The 19674-nt window shown below is 40.6% G+C and overlaps 1 protein-coding gene across 2 annotated transcripts; it reads left to right on the forward strand.

Moving 5' to 3' along the window:
* Positions 1-150: 150 nt before the first annotated feature.
* ptp4a2b (protein tyrosine phosphatase 4A2b) lies at positions 151-18521 on the forward strand. 2 transcript variants are annotated; one of them, XM_044052791.1, is made up of 7 exons: positions 151-286; positions 13741-14036; positions 14366-14474; positions 14564-14656; positions 14741-14871; positions 16718-16792; positions 17369-18521. In XM_044052791.1, exons 2-7 carry the CDS (start codon positions 14032-14034, stop codon positions 17478-17480), a joined length of 525 nt encoding a protein of 174 aa, XP_043908726.1. In that variant the 5' UTR covers positions 151-286; positions 13741-14031; the 3' UTR covers positions 17481-18521. The 2 variants fall into 2 exon arrangements, with proteins under 2 accessions (XP_043908726.1, XP_043908727.1); XM_044052792.1 differs by lacking the exon at positions 151-286 and adding an exon at positions 3127-3203.
* Positions 18522-19674: the final 1153 nt, after the last annotated feature.

Genomic DNA, 19674 nt, shown 5'->3' on the forward strand with positions numbered 1-19674 from the left:
TTGGCTTCTTTTAAATCATTACAAATATAATAAAGTTTTTTTTTGTTTTTATTAAACACGGCCTATTTTCCGTTGTGGCAATGTGTCGTCAACCTGGGCCCGCCTTGAAAGTCACATTTCCGACGGCGCCCGAGGGTGTCGACAAACCGACGAGGCTCCTCCTCAACAACAGTTCTCCACTTCCGACGAGAAGCTGCCACATTGAAGAGGAACAAAACGACGACCTGACAGCGGTTTCTGCTCTCTCGCCACTTTCTCCGGGATTTCAATGTTCAGCCTGCTCTTTGTGAGTAACTAATAATTCAGCTAACTTCAATACGGATCTGTAGGAAGTCGTTTCTGTTGCAATCGTACTCAGTAGCAACATCGCAGACCCGCCAGAGTTTGACTAAAAGTTGGCTCAGATATTATCGTATGTATACAATGATCACAATAACTCGGGATAGCTCAAGTGGATTACAGTGGTCATTTGTATGAGTTAACGCTCCAGTTGGTAGCCACGTTAACACTAGCTTCTCTAGCAAATCATGCTCAGTGGAGTGAATTTGCTCCGTATTGTGTTCAAATTTGTGTTGATACATAATTAATAATTACATTACTCGGCCTTGTTTACTCTGATTCAACGGGTGTTAGTTACCAAATGTTGCCGAGAGTTAAAGAAGCATTGTACGGAGCTGAGCTAGCAAGCTGATGTTAGCTGTGTTAGCTTGCTACCAGGGCTAAGGCTATTTCCTAGACGGAAAACACAAGATAGTATCTAACATGGTAATTTCAAAGTTATACCAATATGTCCCCGTGTGCTTTATTGTCATTGTGGAAAACTGTATATTAGGTGCCGAATGGCACCATGTTATTGTTCACACTCAACGTCGACAGAAAATTTCATAAAATGATAGCTAAGGATAGTCTAGCTGTAGAATGAGCTATGTGTACTTCGGTGAAGGGAGCATTTCTCTTGAACAACATGTAACATTCAACAAACACCTGAGTTAACATTTTAACAGCTGTGCTGGTTAACGTTTATGACAGTGTAATTTCCGCGAGCGATTAAAGTATAACAAGCTAGTTTTTCCACTATGTTAAGCTGTGTAACGGAGTGTCCTCGACAGACATCTGTAGCTGTAGGTAGATGGCGACTGAGCGACGTGTTTTCCGCCCTTTGTGATAAGTCTTGACCCAGACCACGGCTGACCTATTTATTTGTGGCCCATTTACCAAGATATCACCTCGGAAACAAATTGAAGTAGTCCATAACCAGATCATTTCCCGTCTGTCGATTGGCGTGCTGCCTTTGTTGCCCGTTTTTGTTGTTTTGTGATTCGTCAGACTGCTTTCTTTATTGGCAAAAGCCGCCTTGACTTAATTTCTATATGCTTGCATGTATAAATTTAACTAATATCAGGAATGGGTGGGTCTATGTTTCAGCTACGTCTGGCTTCTTAAACCAGAAAGCACGCAACCATACAATATAGCCATGTGGGCTGAAGTGAAATGAGGAAATGCAGAAGGGGAGGAAGTACACCAGAGCAGCTGTGACACTAAAGGCCGCAGCACATTCCCATGCCTCTCAGTTTTCAATTTATGACCTTTCAGTGGTTATAGTCTCCTCTCTGGTAGTAAATGTTTAGTGAGTAGTTAATACAAAATAATATCGTTTAGCACTCCCACTAACACTAGTCTATGTGTCAATGATTGACTGGTGTAACAGGTAAGCTAATTATACATTCCAGCCTGTGAGTCACTGCAAGGTGACCTAAAATCCTAGCATTCTGTTTAGAAGAGCATGCATTTGTGCAGTCACTTATCAAAACAGAAGCAATGGCAATGTGTAGTCAAAGTAAAGGTAGATACTTTTATTGTAAATATTGAAGTTATTATACAAATCACAAGTATACTGATTTGGGTAGTGTAAAATGTCGTCAACTTGAGTCTTAATGTTATGTTCACATGTTGTTGTGAAGGAAGGTTTCTTGTACCAGTCACTTGCTTTCTATTATAGTTAATTGACACACAATGCACTGTACAATCTAGAATTAGTGTTACTCTTCATTAAGCAGCACACCCTTCAGATAAAGACAGGTCCTTACAGTAGGAGGCCACATTCATGACACACCACTAGACTGTTGCCATTATCTGAGTAGTTCTGTTTAATAAGCGTCAGCACACATTAGTTGTTAATAGAAGGCATGAATGGGTAAAAAATAGTGTAGGTGTGTGTCAACATTAGTTGTTAATAGGTAAAAAATATTGTAGGTGTGTCTCTCGCTTTGTGTTTGCAATAAGCTGTAAAATATATTAGTAATTGTGGTTGATGGTAGTTGTGACATCTTAATATATATTGATTTGCTCTGCATTGGTTAATGTTACATTTGAAGTATTACTACTACTACCTATGGGCAATACAGCAGGATGCTTGTTTTTATGTATGTGTATATATGTATATATGTGTATGTGTGTATATATATATATATATATATATATATATATATATATATATATGTATGTATGTATATATACATACTCACACACACACGTATTCCAATCAACACAAGGGTAGTTCATCTTTAGAAAGCCATGTGACAAGTTGGGAAGTTCTCTGCCTTGGTTACAGTAACTGTGAAAGGTGAGCCCATTTTACAGTAACATGACACCCACTTACTAAGTAAGGTTACTGGGGGAGAGGAACACCCACTGTATGTTGTAGCTTGCTGGCATTAAGCCCATCTAGCCACAGAGTGGCTGTGAATGTTGAAAGGTAGGGTCCCTTCCGCAGAGACTGGCTTAACAGATTTGGCCAGTTTAAAATCCAGTTATGCCCCTGGGTGAGAATGGGACACAAGCTTTGTTTTTATTGTGTGTTAGCTTGCTAAGGTCCCTTGCTTCAAAGCAATCTTGTGTTGCTTTGAAATCACTCCAAATGGGAAGCCAGGATTAGATGCCAACACGTTTTTTTCTTCTCATTTCAGACTACGAGGTGAAAATTAATATAGTTATGTACTAGTCGCCATGGACAACTTGTGTGTCTCTTCTGCAGCGTGTTGGTTAATGAATCATGTCCTGGTCGGCATGGCGTTCGTTTACTGTTGTTGCCACAGTGCTGGGATAAAGCAAAGGCACAAGCTCTGTGGCACTGTCTGTGTCGGACAGATTGATGCCTCTTGTAGATGCTGCAGCAAGGCTGTCTACTGAAACTATAGTAACAGGTAAAAAGGGTTTCTTTTGTTGTTTTCAGCCACCATGTTGAGCTAAAGCTGCTAGTGCCTCTGTTTTTTTTGCCGAAACATGCTATGTTTTTTATAGGTGTTTCCAGCAGCCGATCGAGAAATTGTTTTACTTTTTAAAGCATCTGGACTAGTGCACTCTAGACAAAGCTGGATTATCACACATAAACAAATGTGCTGTGTTTCGCTATTGTCCTGGCATTGTGTTTTGTTGTTGACAGGGCTTGACCTTTCTTTCAGTTCCTTAAAGTAGCTTACTGAATGCTTGAAATGTGTGGGTGCCTCTCACAACATGACCTCAAACTAATTTATTCATATTCATCCCTATTAGGGGCTAATCTTATATTACAGGGCATATTTTAAGATTTTGGTGACGATGTTAAAAAATTAAAAAATTCCTAGATCTGTGTACACGTGCAGGCTTTTAGTTGGACCCTGAACCTGCTCATTGCTGTACCTCCTACTGCTTGGTGAATGTTTAAAGAGAGCACACAGCTTTTCTCTGATCTCTTCTAAAGGAACACCAAAAATTCCCACAGGAGCACTTGTTGCTACCACTGAGACAATTGTTGATATGGCAACAGGCATCCCCTGATGCTGCTGTCAGAAAGCCATGTTAGTTTCCAAATGTCAGATGAATTGATGTCGCAGAGGGATTCTGCACCTCTCTGCAAAAATGTAAAGGGACATTCTCCCGTCTGCTTGAGTGCTGGCCTCTTGCACGAATCTTGTTTCTATTCTAGACAGAATATGTAGTTTAACCAATAATCCAGCCACTTCTTTATAGTGATACCGTTTGTCTCTATAGAACTGGTTTTGCATCAGTGTAGGTGGCTGTCAGTTATTTACCACAGTGTAAGTATTTGTTAACTTGAATGTGAAGGGAACACCTTGTATTGTGACTGATTTATCAGTAAATGTTTTTGCAGCTCTTTCTTTTGAACTCAGTTTTAGCACTATTTTATTTGTTTACCTGGACCAACAACAGGTTGGTTTGGTTTACAGTTATTTGTGGTGGCCTCTGTGTCTGTCCAGGCTGGAAGATTTTAAAATGACATAAAGGAGGACTGATAAGGGCAAAAATCCTTGTAGTAGTCCCCGTAAGATTGATTTTGAGCTGCAACTAAAAGTTATTTTCCTAATAGATTCATCTGTTTAGTGATTATTTTCTACATTAATCAATTAGTTGTTTACTCCATAAAGTGTCAGTAAACTCTGAAGGTTGGTATTTCCCATGTCTGTTGCAAAATCAGCACATTATCCTCAACTGACAAACAGGTAAATAATCAAAATTTCAATATACATATTTTTCTTAGTGTAAATATAAAATATATGCAAATATAAACAGTTTTTGGTGACAGCCTATTTAACCCTATATAATTCCTTTGTCAGCAGATGTCTTTGTGTTCTCACCATCAGTCAAATTAGAGTCTAAAATCAGTGTTATCTCTTTTTTTGTTTTTATTATTTATTTACCAGAGTTAACCTCTGTGTAAAGTGTGATTATAAGTGCAATTAGGTCACAGTGAAGAATAGAACCGGTCAACAAGGATATGTTTTCTCCTCTTTCATTCCCGTTTCTAGGGTACTATGTGCCCTGGCCTCTTTCAGTCTTTTTCAGAGATGGATCAGTCCTTCTCCCCCTTTTCCCTCCCTGTAAGCACAGAGGCCTTTGATTGTCACGCTGTTTATCTGTACTCATACAGGGAGTGAAAAGCAGTGTGATAAGTGGGCCATGCCACCTGTGAGTGTAGGTGGTGTTTGTCTGTCCATGGAAATTGGGGGTTGTGGGGGTTCATCCGTGGTGTTAGATATTCTTGTGCCTCCTAAGTCTGGCATGCTTTACATGAACATAAGATCCCAGAACAACAAGCACTCCAAAGGCAGATTAGCCCCAGCCCTCTGGGAGCAGAAGAGAGTAACCTGTTGTGCTGAGTGGGGGATAGAATGACAATGTCCAATTCTCAGGATTAAAACAAATGTATTGATTCCTATAGAGAAGTGGCATTGTTTCACCTGATTAATATTCAGCCACAAGAAAGATGGCAAAAAACACAACTGCATCACCAAAGCAAATACATCAAATATTAAATTGTAATTGTGCAAGAAGGAATATATTGAGTGTCATGTGATTCATCTCCGTGGAGAATCTGAAGAAGCACTGAGGTGTGGATTCTGGAGGCAACAGAACCAAGATGGCTCCTTGGATATGTAAAATGGATGGAAGTAATTTGAGTCTAGTGAAAACAGCTACACAATAATAACACAGAAGATATAATATGCATATTACATATGGTGCTTTAAAGCAACATTAGCATCCTGGTAGGTAGATGTTTTTGTTGATTTGTTTCGTCCTTGTTGGCCTTTTTCATAGCATCTGTGATGAATCTCAGCCTAAACCGAATGTGTTAATTGGTAGGCATGATACTTACATATTTAATCTGATTTCAGTGGACAGATATTGAGTTTAGTGGTTTATAAATTGAAGTGAGTTCATACTGACTGATGTGTGATTAATGTCCTCTCAGCTAGGCGTGTGTACTGCAGTATCTTTAGGGAACATTATGGCTGGTGGACAGTTACCACTCCTATGTGACACAGTGTTAATAAAGTTAATATTTTGAGTGGCTAGCACCACTGTCTTGCAGCAAAAACCTGGGAAACCCTCTCCGAACAAGGGCCTTTCGTGTGTGTGTTCTTCGGGTCCTCCAGTTTCTTCCCACAGTCTAAAAACATGCAGAGGTCAATTGAACACTCTACATTGCTCATAGGTGTGAATATGAGAGTAAATGGTTGTTTGTCTCTGCGTGTTGGCCCTGTGATGGACTAGCGACCTGTCCATGTGGTGTACCCCCACCTATTACCCTAGCTGGAAAGCCAGGATTGGCTCTAGCGACCCTCATGTGGAGGATGAAGTGGACAAATTCAAATGCTCTGCATTGGTAAACACAGAGCTGGGTTATTCTTATCCAGGCATCATCATTCTATGTGCAGCAGTGGCTGTTGCTGTACTTTTTAATATTTCTTTTTTTAGCAGTTTGGATTTAGCGTCTTAAATTTCTTTTTCTTTTTGTGTTTTTTCCGTTTACCCCCGATATTTTTCAAGGCTTGATCAAATACAGTCAAGATCATTGTGTTATTAACTGAAATTCTGTATTCATACTTTTTAGGTTTCCCTGGTCATGCACACTTTCAAATGTTTGTCAGCACATTTGAATTTTGGACAAATAGTACTTATATAAATATATAAGTAATAAAATAAATAAATAGTAGGTTTTGCCCTATGCTATTCTTTTAAGTCTTAAAAAAAGTTAAAAACACTCCTGCTCACTGTGGGCACTGTGTGTATCTTAGGGGCCTGCTGTGAAAAACACAGGTTTATTATATTTCAACCCGAGACAGCCACAAGCTTGAGTCAGAGTGACTGTGCCTGGGTCTACCTAGACACAGGTAAACAAAGACATGAGCAGTGGTGACTCATGTCCCAATTATAAGGTTCTGATTTACTGTCCTGGTCCAAAGAGCACGTGGTCTGTCTGTTACTGCTTGCAGTGATTAATACTTTTGCTGCCTGCACAAATGTATGCAAGCTGTCTTTTCCATTGTAACATTCACATTTACACAAATTCACATTTAGAGAGCCAACACAACAACATCCACCGTGTATGCTCCATTATTAGTTATGATAAGAAATTGTTAAATTTGTTTTGGAAATGATTGATCCAGTGATCTTCTCCAATAAGGGCTATATTTAGTTGTATTTAGTAGATTTAATAGTATTTAATATTTAATATATTCCATAGGGTTTGTATGGTTTTCTTCTTTTAAAATGTCTTTTCCCATCAACGGCCTGTACAAGAATAAAAATAATTCAATTATGCTTACAATTTATACTATATAATGTAAAAAAAACTCAAACAAAACGTTGTCTTATTTCTGAGTAGCATACACTACACTGTTGCATCATAGATTGGTGGTGCTCATCAAGCTGTCTCAACTTCAAAAAGATAATACATACAAAGTCAAACATTCTGTGCTAGACAAATTATTTTACAAAATGACTGTACAGCTTAAATATTAATTTAAACTATCAGAAGAGATTTAAAAAAAGTAATGTGTTGTAATATCCAGCTATTTGCCACTGAGCAAACGATAATCTTGAGGTTTGGTCAAGGTGTTAGTAGTAGTGGCAGCATTCCCAACACACCTGTAATTATTAAGCTTTGTTGTGTAGGGGTCATCTTGCCCTACCTGCACGGCAGGTGAAGACAGATGCTCTTCTCAGAAAGGTTGTGAATTAACATGTACAGGACAGGTTCACTGAGCCAACACTACATTCTCAGAAATCCATTGGTGAGCATGTTATCAGAGTTCAGTCAACAAAGCACGGGGCCACGCAGAATCCAGTGACTAAAAGGTATAGCTTTCTGTTGAACGCTCCTGTTTGCTAAGCTCAGGAATTTGCAATTCATAAGAGGCACAGCAACAGCTTGGGATAGCTGCTTAAGTTCAGTTTGTGCATACAAGCTGTGTCTACTCCATCTTTGAATCCTCTTGTCCAGACATGCATAGGGATTTTAGTCTCTTGTTTGTTATACCAGATAAACTGGTAAGGCTAAAATACGTAGAGCAGTTTGAGTACTGTAGCTTATTATAGTTTTGTGTGTGTGTGTTTGCTTTCTTGCTTGTTTGTCCTTTTGTTTGTGTTTGTTTTGAGTATGACTGATGGTGAGGGAGAGCTTTGCACACTGTTTCCTTGTGTGTAGTGTTTGCCCAATTCTGCAGTGACCTGTCACCATACCCAACATTGACGGGCCCATTCATTCTTGCACTGTGTTTGGTGAATTTTGTTGAATGCTGTTTGTTTTCCTCTAACGAGCCTGATGTTAATTCTCTTATGATCTACTGAGGGTTTTGAATGTTGCGCTAAAACAATTTTCACACTTCTAAGATGAAAACACTTAAAAAAAGAAATAAAGAAGTGAAGTAGAGTAGAAAAGACGATCAGTCTGCTTAATGGGTGTGAGGCATTTCACAATGCAGCTGCTCCTTCACACAAGGCCAATCTATTGTTTTTTGTAACTGCGAACTTTTACCTGACATGCTTTGTTCTGGTGACTTCATGCATGGATTCAGAAGATAGTATTGTCAACTCCAAGACATCACAGTGATCATTGTTTTCCTTCTTTGCTGTACTGTAGGTCAGATATCTGTTGTGTGACAACATCATAGCTTTCACTGTGCATATCATATTCCATGAAAATGATCCTCAACTGAGCTTGCTGTCGTTAATCCCATTTTGAAGTGGCCAACATGCAAGATGGACACACATCTACCAAAACTTCCTAGATCAGTGAAAATGCCTTTGGGTCTAGTCGGAGATTCTCCAGTGAACCCCCCCTAAAACTATGAGTGTGTGTCAGTGGGTCTTTTTACATTAGAGCTGGCCTCATTACTTGTTTGAAATTAATAAATAGGGTCTCCTTTATCTTCAATTGCAAGTTTGGGTTGAGTACAGCTCCAATTTTTTTTGTGGTGAAATCCACCCACCCATCTTATCAGCAGTATTGACGTCAGTGCTGAGAACCAGCTGGACCATTGGGCAGGTGTGATCCTCTGTTATATCTCAGCCATAGTCCCTGCCAAGCTGTAGGCTCTACGATTCTTTGCTTGTCCCTTACTTTTTTGCTTTTTTCCTTCTCATCTAATTGTTCTTATCCATTGTTATGTCCTCTTGAAGATTTTCCTTCACATCTTACCGGTTTTCTTCAAGTACTCCTTGACATTTGCATGCATATCAATTATCTCTTATTTGGCACTCACAGAGGCCACAGGAATGGCGACATGCTTCTGTGACACTTGGCCTCCTTTCTGTTCCCACCAAACTGTGGTTTCTGTAAATTTGACTGCAGCTGTCTGTTTGTCCTATACTCTCCGTGGCGAGTTTGAGATCAGGCAGTTAAGACGAAAATGCTTCTCTGACACCTTGTATTTACGTTTGTGCATTTTGTTTGTGTTGCCTGAGGAAATAGCTGCCACACGAAAAGGAGAAGTGTGCAACTGTGTACTGTGGGTGTAGCAAGCAGGCGGTATTTGGGGCAAGCGTATCAGGCCCTTAATCTTTCTTGTGCTGTCCATGCTGCTGTCACTGCAAAGAGAACCTGGGCTATCCCCCTCCTCTTCTCAGTGTCCATCTTGCCATGGATAACGGGGACTGCCCCTGCTCCCTGACTCAGCTCCCACACATCAAATTAGGTCTTGAGCTGTTTCAGGGCAGCACAGTCTGGTCATGCCCAGTCTGGCTCCAGACAAAACATCAGTGAGACTGGAGCACAACCTCAGACGACCAGACATGGCTGGATGTTAACACTAACATCTTTCACAAGGAGGGGAGAAGATGGACTCAGATGTTCTGCCACATTGCCCTTCTAGACTGCCATATCCAGACAGGCTTATTTGCTCTTGTGTGTCTGTCTTTTTGTGTCTAATTTTAGAACAACCCTACTTACCCTTTTGGCAAATGTATTGCTCCAGCCAGCCCGTGACTATTTACACTTTGTACATCATGAGAATAGTGAATATGTGAACGTGATGGTGGGAAATAAATTAAAATACTGCACCTAACAACAGGTGTCCACACAACCTGTTCATAGGCTAAATGTGGCAGTTATGGACTGAGTCCCCCGTCCATGAAAAGCTTAACAAGTGAAAGGCTTTCTGTTAGCACTCCCACTGTAACAGTTAAGTCCATCTCTATGCACTTTACAACTTCCACGGGCAGTGCTCCAATCATTTGTTGATAACGTGATCCTCATTGGTACAAAATATGAATTGGCTACTGTATGAACCTGATAATGAACAGCTGCCTCATCTTGTGCACTTAAATTCTACCAATATCAAACCCTGACGTCTTTCTATTTTGCTGGACACATTTATAAATCATCCTAAAATGATGATTTGGCATTAGCAGTTGTAGGATAACCATGGCCTGGTTCCCATTTGTTTGCCACATTTATCACCCGTTTAGGTTTGCATGTCATTTTTTGTTCTCTGATACCATAGTCCTTATCAGCTAGTTCTGCTAATCTCTGCTCTCTCACACTTTCCATATCTCTCTACCTCTGTCTGTTCATTCTCCTGAGTCACTGCTGAGGGCTTCTGGGAGAGGCCAGCTGATCTGGGAAGTTCTCCCTACCAACATGTCCCCCTCCCCTGTCACTCTTGCTCCCTCCACTTGCTGACCCATTCCAACATTAGACCACGTGATGAGGAACAGGGCAACAAGGGACCTTTCTCTGGGCCACTGCGTGGGCCTTTTGACTTTACTCTGTGACCTTTCTCCCAGTTTAGCATTTGTAGTTGCACTGAAAGCCGGATGTACCTCAAATATACTTTACATCAGCAGGGCTGTACCCTTTGGGTTATTGAATCAGATTTGCATTCAATATTTGTTCAGTCTTTTTCATACTCGGTTGACCTGGCAGAACATATTTCAATGTGGTTAAATAGCATTTATTGACTGTCAATAATGTTCATGTAATTTAGTAAATAAGCCATGCCTGTACTCATTGCAGACATCGTCATCCAAAGGAGGGGACATCTGATGCAGAGGAATGAATTTACCAAACAAAGCACTGTGAAACTGAGGAACGTTCACCTACTGTAATTCTGGGGATAGAAATGAACCTAATGTCGCCTTTTCCACAACACAGTTCCAGCACAACTCAACTTAGCACAGTGGTACCTGGTACATTTTTAGTACCTGCTCTGATGAGGTTCCAAGCGAGCCGAGCCGGTACTAGATGTGAAGTCGACACTGCCAGCCAGTGATTGGCAAAAAGTCACTGGAAGAGTCATGAGTGCGACATAACACATAGTAAGGGAAAGTGTGGAGTCTGGTGTGTTTAGCGACAGCACTGCCGAGAGCGGCCGTATTTCAGTTCTGTGACTGTGTCGAATGGAGTGTGGGCTCTGGTCACTGAACGATTCTGTTAGCTAATCCTTTAGTCTAGGCTACTGATTCAGTACACCGAAAACTAATTTATAAGTCACTAGTTTGTGTGTGTCACATATGAAACGTCACATCAGTTTCATGCAGCCGCATAATGGACAATGCTGATAAGATATACATAGTGTATAAAGAAGTCTGGTTTGTGCACATATATTCTACAACGATCAATATGCTTACTAATATGTTGGTAATACAGTAAACATTTTGACTCATGTGATATTTTTTGTCTATAGTTATGACAGCTGTTGTGTAAGCACTGCCTCTTGTTTCCTGTGTGGTTAATTTCTTTTCTCCTACAAACAGATCTGGTGTATGTGTATTTGTTTTTATCGTTTCTGTGTCTGTGCAGTGTGTAACTGCCAAACCAATGTGCAAATTTCAGAGTGATTTGCATGTGTCCCTGACAGAGCAGTGACGGCAGTCTGTCAGAGTGTGCCAGGCTTGATGTTACCATGGCCTACTCACTTTTCTATTGAGGAGCTTTCTCAATACAGTATGTGGAGGCATAGCTTTCAGTTCAACTGTGGCTCACTGTGACACAGCTTTCCACAGTCAAATTATAAATGACTTTACTTAATTTAAATTGTCTGCTTTTATTTGACTTGTGAGTCAGACATTCATAGCAGCAGTTGCTTGTATTATCCAGATCAGTGCAGTAGCAGTGTTGCATTTAAAAAGTAATACATGGTAAGGGGATTGCAGTCACCATAGATGGGTTTTCTAGCTGCTCTTACTTCCTACCTGAGGCGCTATAGTTGGTACACCAATATCATCTTTAAAATTGTGTTCCGTTTTTTGCCTCTGTAACCCATGCAGACTGTATGTCTCAATGTGCATGCGTGCAAACCTCTGCCGTCTAGTTTCTTTTCATCTTGAAATATAAGCTGTCATTGTGGTGTCCTTGGTGTGTCTGTTGGTTGTTTGTTCCTCAGCGTTTCTTCCATGTCTTACTCCACTCTCCTTTTAGCCGTCCAGCTGAAATAACCCTTGTTGCCCCTGTCCATCCTCTTTATCTGTGAAGTATAAGTAGCCTATTGAATCAAATTGGGTTTGGTTACTTTTGTCCAATCTTTAGTAAGGGCTGTCTGCAGCATTTCCACATTATCTTCAGTAGCGCTGAAAGGTGGTAATTAAAGGAGTCACAGAGGATCACAGTCGTCACACAAGAAATAAAAGAATTCAAGGCTGTTTTTGAATGTCAAAGTCTAAAGGATGAAGGAAAGGAAGGATATTTAGACATGAGAGTGGATTGTGGCTCTGTGGTTGGCAGCTAACAGAGGATAACTGACAATGAGGTATGAAGTTGGCGCCAAACCTGTAAAAAAAGTAGTGAAGTCAACTTGCAATAATTATTGGGAAATGATTCTCTTTGTTTTCTCATTTAGCTGTGTTAAAACTCAAGTAGGTGCACTTGTGAGACAAAACAAGTAGTGTATGCTGTGTGTGATACACTTAAATATCTTGAGTAAATTGGGACTGGGTGTAACAAGAATAGAGGGAGTACAGAGAGTTCTGTGTCACTCTCAAGGAGGTGAAAAGAGGGAACACTGGGCTGAAATACTTGGACTGTTTGAAGCTTTGCCCACCCTGTAATCCTCACCTTGTGACTACTGCCTTTGACACGGTGCTAAAGTCTAAGCCCTTTCTCTCTCTTTCCCTCCTACGACCTACGTGTTTGCAGTCGACATAGTGACGGGCAGCTCTCGTCATCCAACTTCCCTGTGCTCACCTACAAACCCCCCTCCCCCCCTCCCCCTATTTTGCTCTGAGACGGTTCCAGCCAGTCTGTGGCGGCTGGAGTTGGACTGTCAAGGATTTGGCACAGTTGGACTTGCTCCATGGCCAGTTACAAACCAGACATTACCTGTTTTCTAAGACACCCTTGTGCGCATGTTTGTGAACTCCATACTGTGCATATTATTAGTTTCCATTTTGTTGACGGGTAGCAAACTGAAAGGTTGATGTAATCCAAACATGTTGTCAGGTTATAGCAGTCTGAAAGGCTGAATTGTGGGACTTCTACATACAAGTTTTATGTCTGTTACATTCTTCTGTAACACTAATAATCTCGGGGTGGAGATCAGTCTGAAGATTTAAATGTAGTGTGTGTGGTGACATTCTCTTTCTGTGCACTGGCAGCACTGCATTTTATCAGTGTTATACCAACCACCAATGATTGGTTTTCCATAGCTGATGTGGAGAGCAATTGTAAAGATGGAAATTAAATATACTTCAGCAACTGGGAGTATCATGAGCGTATGGTGAAAAAAAGTTTCTGATTCTCCATAATTCCCCAGAAAAAAACTGATTGTATAGTTAAAAAAAAAAAAAAGTGAGATCAATGGCGAGGCTTTCAATGTGCCTTGCCTGGATCCTGAGCTCTACCAGTTAAATGTTTTATTTTAATTGCTGAACCCTATATGTTTTGTGTCATTAATTTAATTTCATTTACATTCAAAATTTCTCTGTCTGATTATTCGCTTCTTTCCCTTTCTCTGCTCTTTACAGGGTTTCCGTGTTGACTTGAGCCGTACCTATATGGCGTGTGTGAGCGGAGAATTTTGCCAGGCACAGCACCTCACCTCAGTGGAGAAGTGAATCGGCCGCCCCCCAAGGGACTACGCTACCCAGAAACCCCCCTGACTGCCAGCGCACTAGGAACTGCAGACCCGACTAAAGCCCCCCCTCCTGGAAATTGCGTAGTCCTTGGACCGACCACCCTGACCTGTCCCAACCAATACGAAAAAGCTTTGCTCTCTACTTTCTCCTTGAACAGCCAATCACAAACAGCTCTCCTGAATGGGGTAAACTGACTGGATGACTCTTGGATAGTATCTCCATCTTTTTTCTTTTTCTTTTAAATTTTTTTGGTTTTGTAAGAATTATTTTTTTTAACATCCCGGAGTACTGTGGACTAGTTTATCCTTTTTATTTTCCTTCTCTGTGTTTATCCATCCCATAGCTGAACACTTGTTGTCATCGTGACCCATCTTTCTCCAAGTGTTTCTCCAAGTCATTTTTATTTATTCTCCCATTTCCTGAACACATAAGTCTCCTTGCAGTCTTTGCTGACTTCTGAGCCAAAAGTCGCTTTTGTTTTGTAAGAGTATTGTATTGTAATTGTTTTTTTAAGCCGTCTCGCCAACATGAACCGCCCCGCTGCAGTCGAGATTGCCTATGAGTGCATGAGGTTCCTTATCACCCACAACCCTACCAATGCCACGCTCAACAAGTTCACTGAGGTATGCCCTCATCTGTCTCTTTGAATTTGTTTGTGTATTGATTTTAAAAGTCCTTTGCATAAAGTTTTTATTGTTTCATTGTCTGCCAGGAGCTGAAAAAGTTTGAGGTGAATACATTGGTTAGAGTTTGTGATGCCACCTACGATAAGGCTCCAGTAGAGAAAGAGGGGATACAGGTCCTGGTAAGAGTCCACACACTGACAGCTTGTTTTAGTGTATGTTTTTTCCCTTCCAACTTATATCATCTTCTCTACTGCCTCCTCTAGGACTGGCCCTTCGATGATGGTGCCCCTCCTCCCACCCAGATTGTGGACGACTGGCTCAAGCTGCTCAACAACAAGTTTCGAGAGGAGCCTGGCTGCTGCATCGCTGTCCATTGTGTGGCAGGGCTTGGCCGGTGAGTGTTATTAGAGGGCAAGGCTGTCCTCTTTGTCTCATTCTTTCATTTTCTTTTTTGGTTTACTGTTGCTAAATCCTAGTTTACTACTTGTACTAACAACCGTTTGGACTAATGAGAGTAACCAGGATATGACATGCATTATTGAGCACAAACAAATACATTGATGTGAAGTTGTGTGGCTGTGGTATCCAAAGATTGATACTAATATTTAAAATCCACCAACCCTTAACTTATCTTGGCATCAGGAGAGGGCAGATATCTTTTTGTAGAGATGAAAGACTTAACTGGAAGGTAGCAACACAAACTGTCAACTTCTCTCCAGTGTAATGCGTCCCATTTGTCCTAATCTCTCAACCTGTTTCCCCTTTCTGTTAGTATTATCTTGTTGGTGTGTTGTTTGTGCTCTTTTGGTGAATGGAGGAAGGTTCATTTTACCTCCACTGGATCAAAACGTATCCAAGCAGACTTTGGCCACCTGTAAGAGTCGGCACAGATTTATTGATTGAATGTACTTGAATGTAAATCGTATTTTCTTCTAGCTTTCCAGATATCTCATCCCTCTCCTCCCTCCTTGTCTTGCTCACACTTGCTCTCAGCTTTGTCCGACTTGACTTAAGATGTGGCACTAAACCTTTATTTCCTGTTATTCTTTGTCCCATGTTAAGTACACATCGCCTCTCGTGCTCATGTCGACAATCAGCCGCTAATCTTTTCTTTCATGTCTGACAGCAGTTTCTGCTGCTGCTGCTGTGGCCTCTGCAGATTTGAAGAAGGAAAGGCAATTACATTTGCATGTGATCTGCCTGTCGGTCATAAGGTTGCACTGGCAGTGTGCAGATATAGAGATATGCAGAGTCACATTCAAAGGCCTATGTGATAGTAAATTTACGAAAGGGTTGTGCCAAATAAACAACAAGTGTGAAAACAAAGACAGCAGAAGTGCATGACACGGGAGAGCTAGTGTGAAAATTTCTTTCCTGACCACAGACGTGCAATCAGCCAATAGGTTCTGAATGGCTTCCAGCGTTCTTGCATTGCTGTGGCATTTGAGAAGTTATATAATTACCAGTATTGGTTAGACCGGCATTCTTCCCTTCTTCTTTTTCCCTGTCCTGTGTTTACTGCAGTCATCTGGGTTTTTCATGGCCTTTTTGTCCGATGTGCTTTTACACCAGTCAACATTCTCCCCAGGCCTCTATTGTAATGTACACACAAACAGCCATGGACACTGCAGTTGCTCTTATGATCCATATCTCTAGTCCACCAGAGTGCACAGACACACACTGACAAAATCTGTCACATGGGCCCTCGTGTGCTGGCAGTTGCCGTCAGTGTGGGTGGCTACAGCGATTTGTCTTGTTGTTGTTTGTCCGTTCTTTGATGATATTCTCACCCTTTCTCTCACCCTATTTTCCTTCCCGTTTTCTTTCTAGCCAGTCTTTCTCACATACTGTCCCCTGAGAATTTCATGTGAGAAGAGCCTCTCAATGAAATGCTCTGTCAGCACTGGATCTCGAGAAAGTTTTTTGTATCTATTTATTTTTTTTCCACTCACTCTATCTCTTCTGGTGATAAAGGAGAAGGTTGTCTCACTGTTACTTATCAGAGTTATGTGTGTGAGGCTTAGGGTGTGAGCACTGTGCCTCAGCAGGGCAGTGGTGAACTTGTGCACCCCTGTTGATTTCCCAGGCCTGTTTCCCAGGTTTGAGCAGACCTGTTACCCCCTTCTCCACAATATTACCATGGAACCATGTGAACCTTGGCATTTAATCTTCTCTTTCTCTCTCCTTTTGATTCTCTCACTGTTTCCCTGATCTGGTCTACTGGATTCCTTTACCTCCAGAGCTCCAGTCTTGGTGGCCTTAGCCCTCATTGAGTGTGGGATGAAGTATGAAGACGCTGTGCAGTTCATAAGGCAGTAAGTAACCTCCCGAATTTTTTATTGATTTATTTTTTTATATAAAGGTTTTAGATAAAAATTTGCCCTGTAGGGTGCAATGTAAAAAAAAAATTAATCTAAATAAATCAGCCATTTTTGTTTCTGTGGTTTATTTACAACTAATAAAATAAAGCATTGTTAAGAACTGTCGTAATCTAATTCAAGCATTAGGTAAATTCACTGCTGTACCTTGCAAAAACTCTCACGTGAAAGGAATAGTTGCTTTATACCTGAAACAATAAATACTTTATACAAAAACTGATAATATGTTAATGAGTAAACGTTAAATGTGCTGGCAGGTTGATGGTTTACCCAGCTAAAGCCAAGCTAGCTATTTATTCCCCTTGTTGCCAGTTTTAAGAAAAGCTTAAGTTGCTGCCAAGTAATGCCCTATATATTAACATAACAAGTCAGGATACTATTGATCTTCTTATTTAACTCAATCAGCTCATATGAATTGGCCCCTAAATATCAAGCTGTTCCTTTAATCACCACAGTGGAGTGTACCGTTTGAGGCTAGTCTTGTTTTAATGTCTGCCCTTTTGATTTTTATAGGAAGAGACGTGGAGCCTTCAACTCCAAACAGCTCCTTTACCTCGAGAAATACAGACCCAAGATGCGTCTGCGGTTCAAGGATACCAACGGCCACATCTGCTGTGTGCAGTAAGGCTACCTGTCAGTGCATCTTACTTATGTGCATCTAGTGGGGAATCTTCTGACAGGGGAAGATTTAAAAAAAAAAAAAAAAAATGAATTAAAAAAATGAAGAGCGTGCTATCAGTAATTATTGTGATGATTTGTTAACACTGAGTCATGGTTAATTGATCAGAGAGCAAGTGAGTGATGTAATGAATGAATCCAGATCTGGGATCCACCAGCTGAACCAATGAATGGAAGGTCAAAGCACACAGAAAAGGCCCCGCCTCCCGGTTACACTGTACAACCACGGGCCAAAATCTTTTTAACTTGAGTCCATCCTGTATTTTTTTTTTTTCCAGTTGTAATCATGGGATACCGTTTTCCATTTTGTGAATTTTTTTTTTTACACAAACAGGTGATAAAAAGATGTTATGTTGAATGATATTATGATTTTTATTTCCACCAATTAATGATATTATGATTAGACCAGAATAATGTACCTTTTTAAAAAAGCATTTTTAAACTCAAACACGTTGTGATTGTCCATTTTGGTATTGGGTGTTTTTTTGTTTTGCATGAAGATTCAAAGGTTCACCTGACAATGCAGTAATGTTTTACCCTTCACTTGCTAAGTCACTTTCAGTTTAGGGGTTCACTAAGTTTGAATATGTCTGCAATATTTATTCACAAGATATTCTATGTGTGAGAGTTTGGCAGGGGCATGGACACTTTGTCATCCAATAGTTTTTCTTTGTTTTGTTTTTTTAGCCTTGAGAGCCATGTTATTTTACTTTTAATTTTGTTGGAGTGCAATAACCAGTCCACCTCGAATAAGCCCACCAAACCCTGCTGAGCGTCTTACCCACATGCACACCTACACGCACACACACACACACACACACACACATACACATCCAGACAGTTCAACAGGAAATAAAATACAGACGTAACTCCTACAACAGGTACTTCTCCTGCTTTCATTCATTCTCTGTAATGGGTCTACTATAGGATTTCCCTAAATATGCATATTTAAACTCACACAGAGCCTAAGATTCAATCTGAAAGACAAGGTGGAGAAGAATGAAAATGGTCAGTTTTTTATCATTGTACCCATTTTGAAAACATCCCTAATTCATATTGGTTCTTAAAAGATAAATAAATTGAAATAAAAAGCATTTGTCTTTTTATTCCTGACTATTCCTGACTCACTTGCTTTACTTTGTGATGTATGAAGAGTGCATAGTTTGGACCGGTGAGCATTGAGTTCGATTCAGATGACAGAAAAAGTAACATGGGCTTTTGTGTTTATTCTACCAGAAGTGTTTTGGTCTACCTAAGTCAGTATTGTCTGTTCATAAAAGTGCTGTCACCTCATACTTTGTGATAAACGCACTCAGTGTTTCCCAGGCAGTGTGTGCTCATTAGACATGTCAGTCTAAAGCTGTCCTACATGTCCTTTCACCAGCTGAGAGTGGGTGAGTCAGCACCACGTGGAAAGCACAGGACACCGTGGTACTGAGAAGTGAGTCACAACCTCAGCTGGTAATCACGACTCCTACCATTACCTGCATGAAGTGAAAGTGCTCCCTCTGTTGGCCAAATGATGTCATGGTGAAAACAATTTGGAGAGTAATCCCAGTGGGAAAGGCAGTGTTAACAGCATATTCTATACAATATGTGACCAAAACACCATAATTCTGTATCAAAGCAGACATTTATCCTATTATCTGCCCCCGAACACTTGTGCAGTGACGTCAAATCATTGATCAGGCTCACTTAAACTGTTGACACCCGTAATTATTGCCATTATCTACCTGCTTTTTTTGTGCAATGCTGCACCATTAAAATCATGCTGCACAACCTGCTTTGAAATGGACTCTAAATGGTCATCCATCTAGAGATTTAACCTGGTTTTAGTCCCAGCATTTTAGTCTTCAATCATTCCAGACCATTATCTGGCATGCTCTCCACCATCAGGTGTCACTGAATCTATAGGATCCTCATGGTGTTTAATGTGATGCAGGACAGTACATGAATGACTCGGTATGTTGTCATTGCCGGGCAAGATGACTATCAAAGCCATAAATCTCTTTTTGCTGTGTGTTGTCAAGACGATGACCTGCTGAGTTTCCCTCTTGGAAGGTTAAGAAGACTCATCTTGGTATTTTAAGCGCAGATTGTCCATCAGCTCAGCCATTAAGACGGGAGACAACCTTGACCTT

The sequence above is a fragment of the Solea senegalensis genome, linkage group LG20, assembly GCF_019176455.1.
Source record: "Solea senegalensis isolate Sse05_10M linkage group LG20, IFAPA_SoseM_1, whole genome shotgun sequence".
NCBI lineage: Eukaryota > Metazoa > Chordata > Actinopteri > Pleuronectiformes > Soleidae > Solea > Solea senegalensis.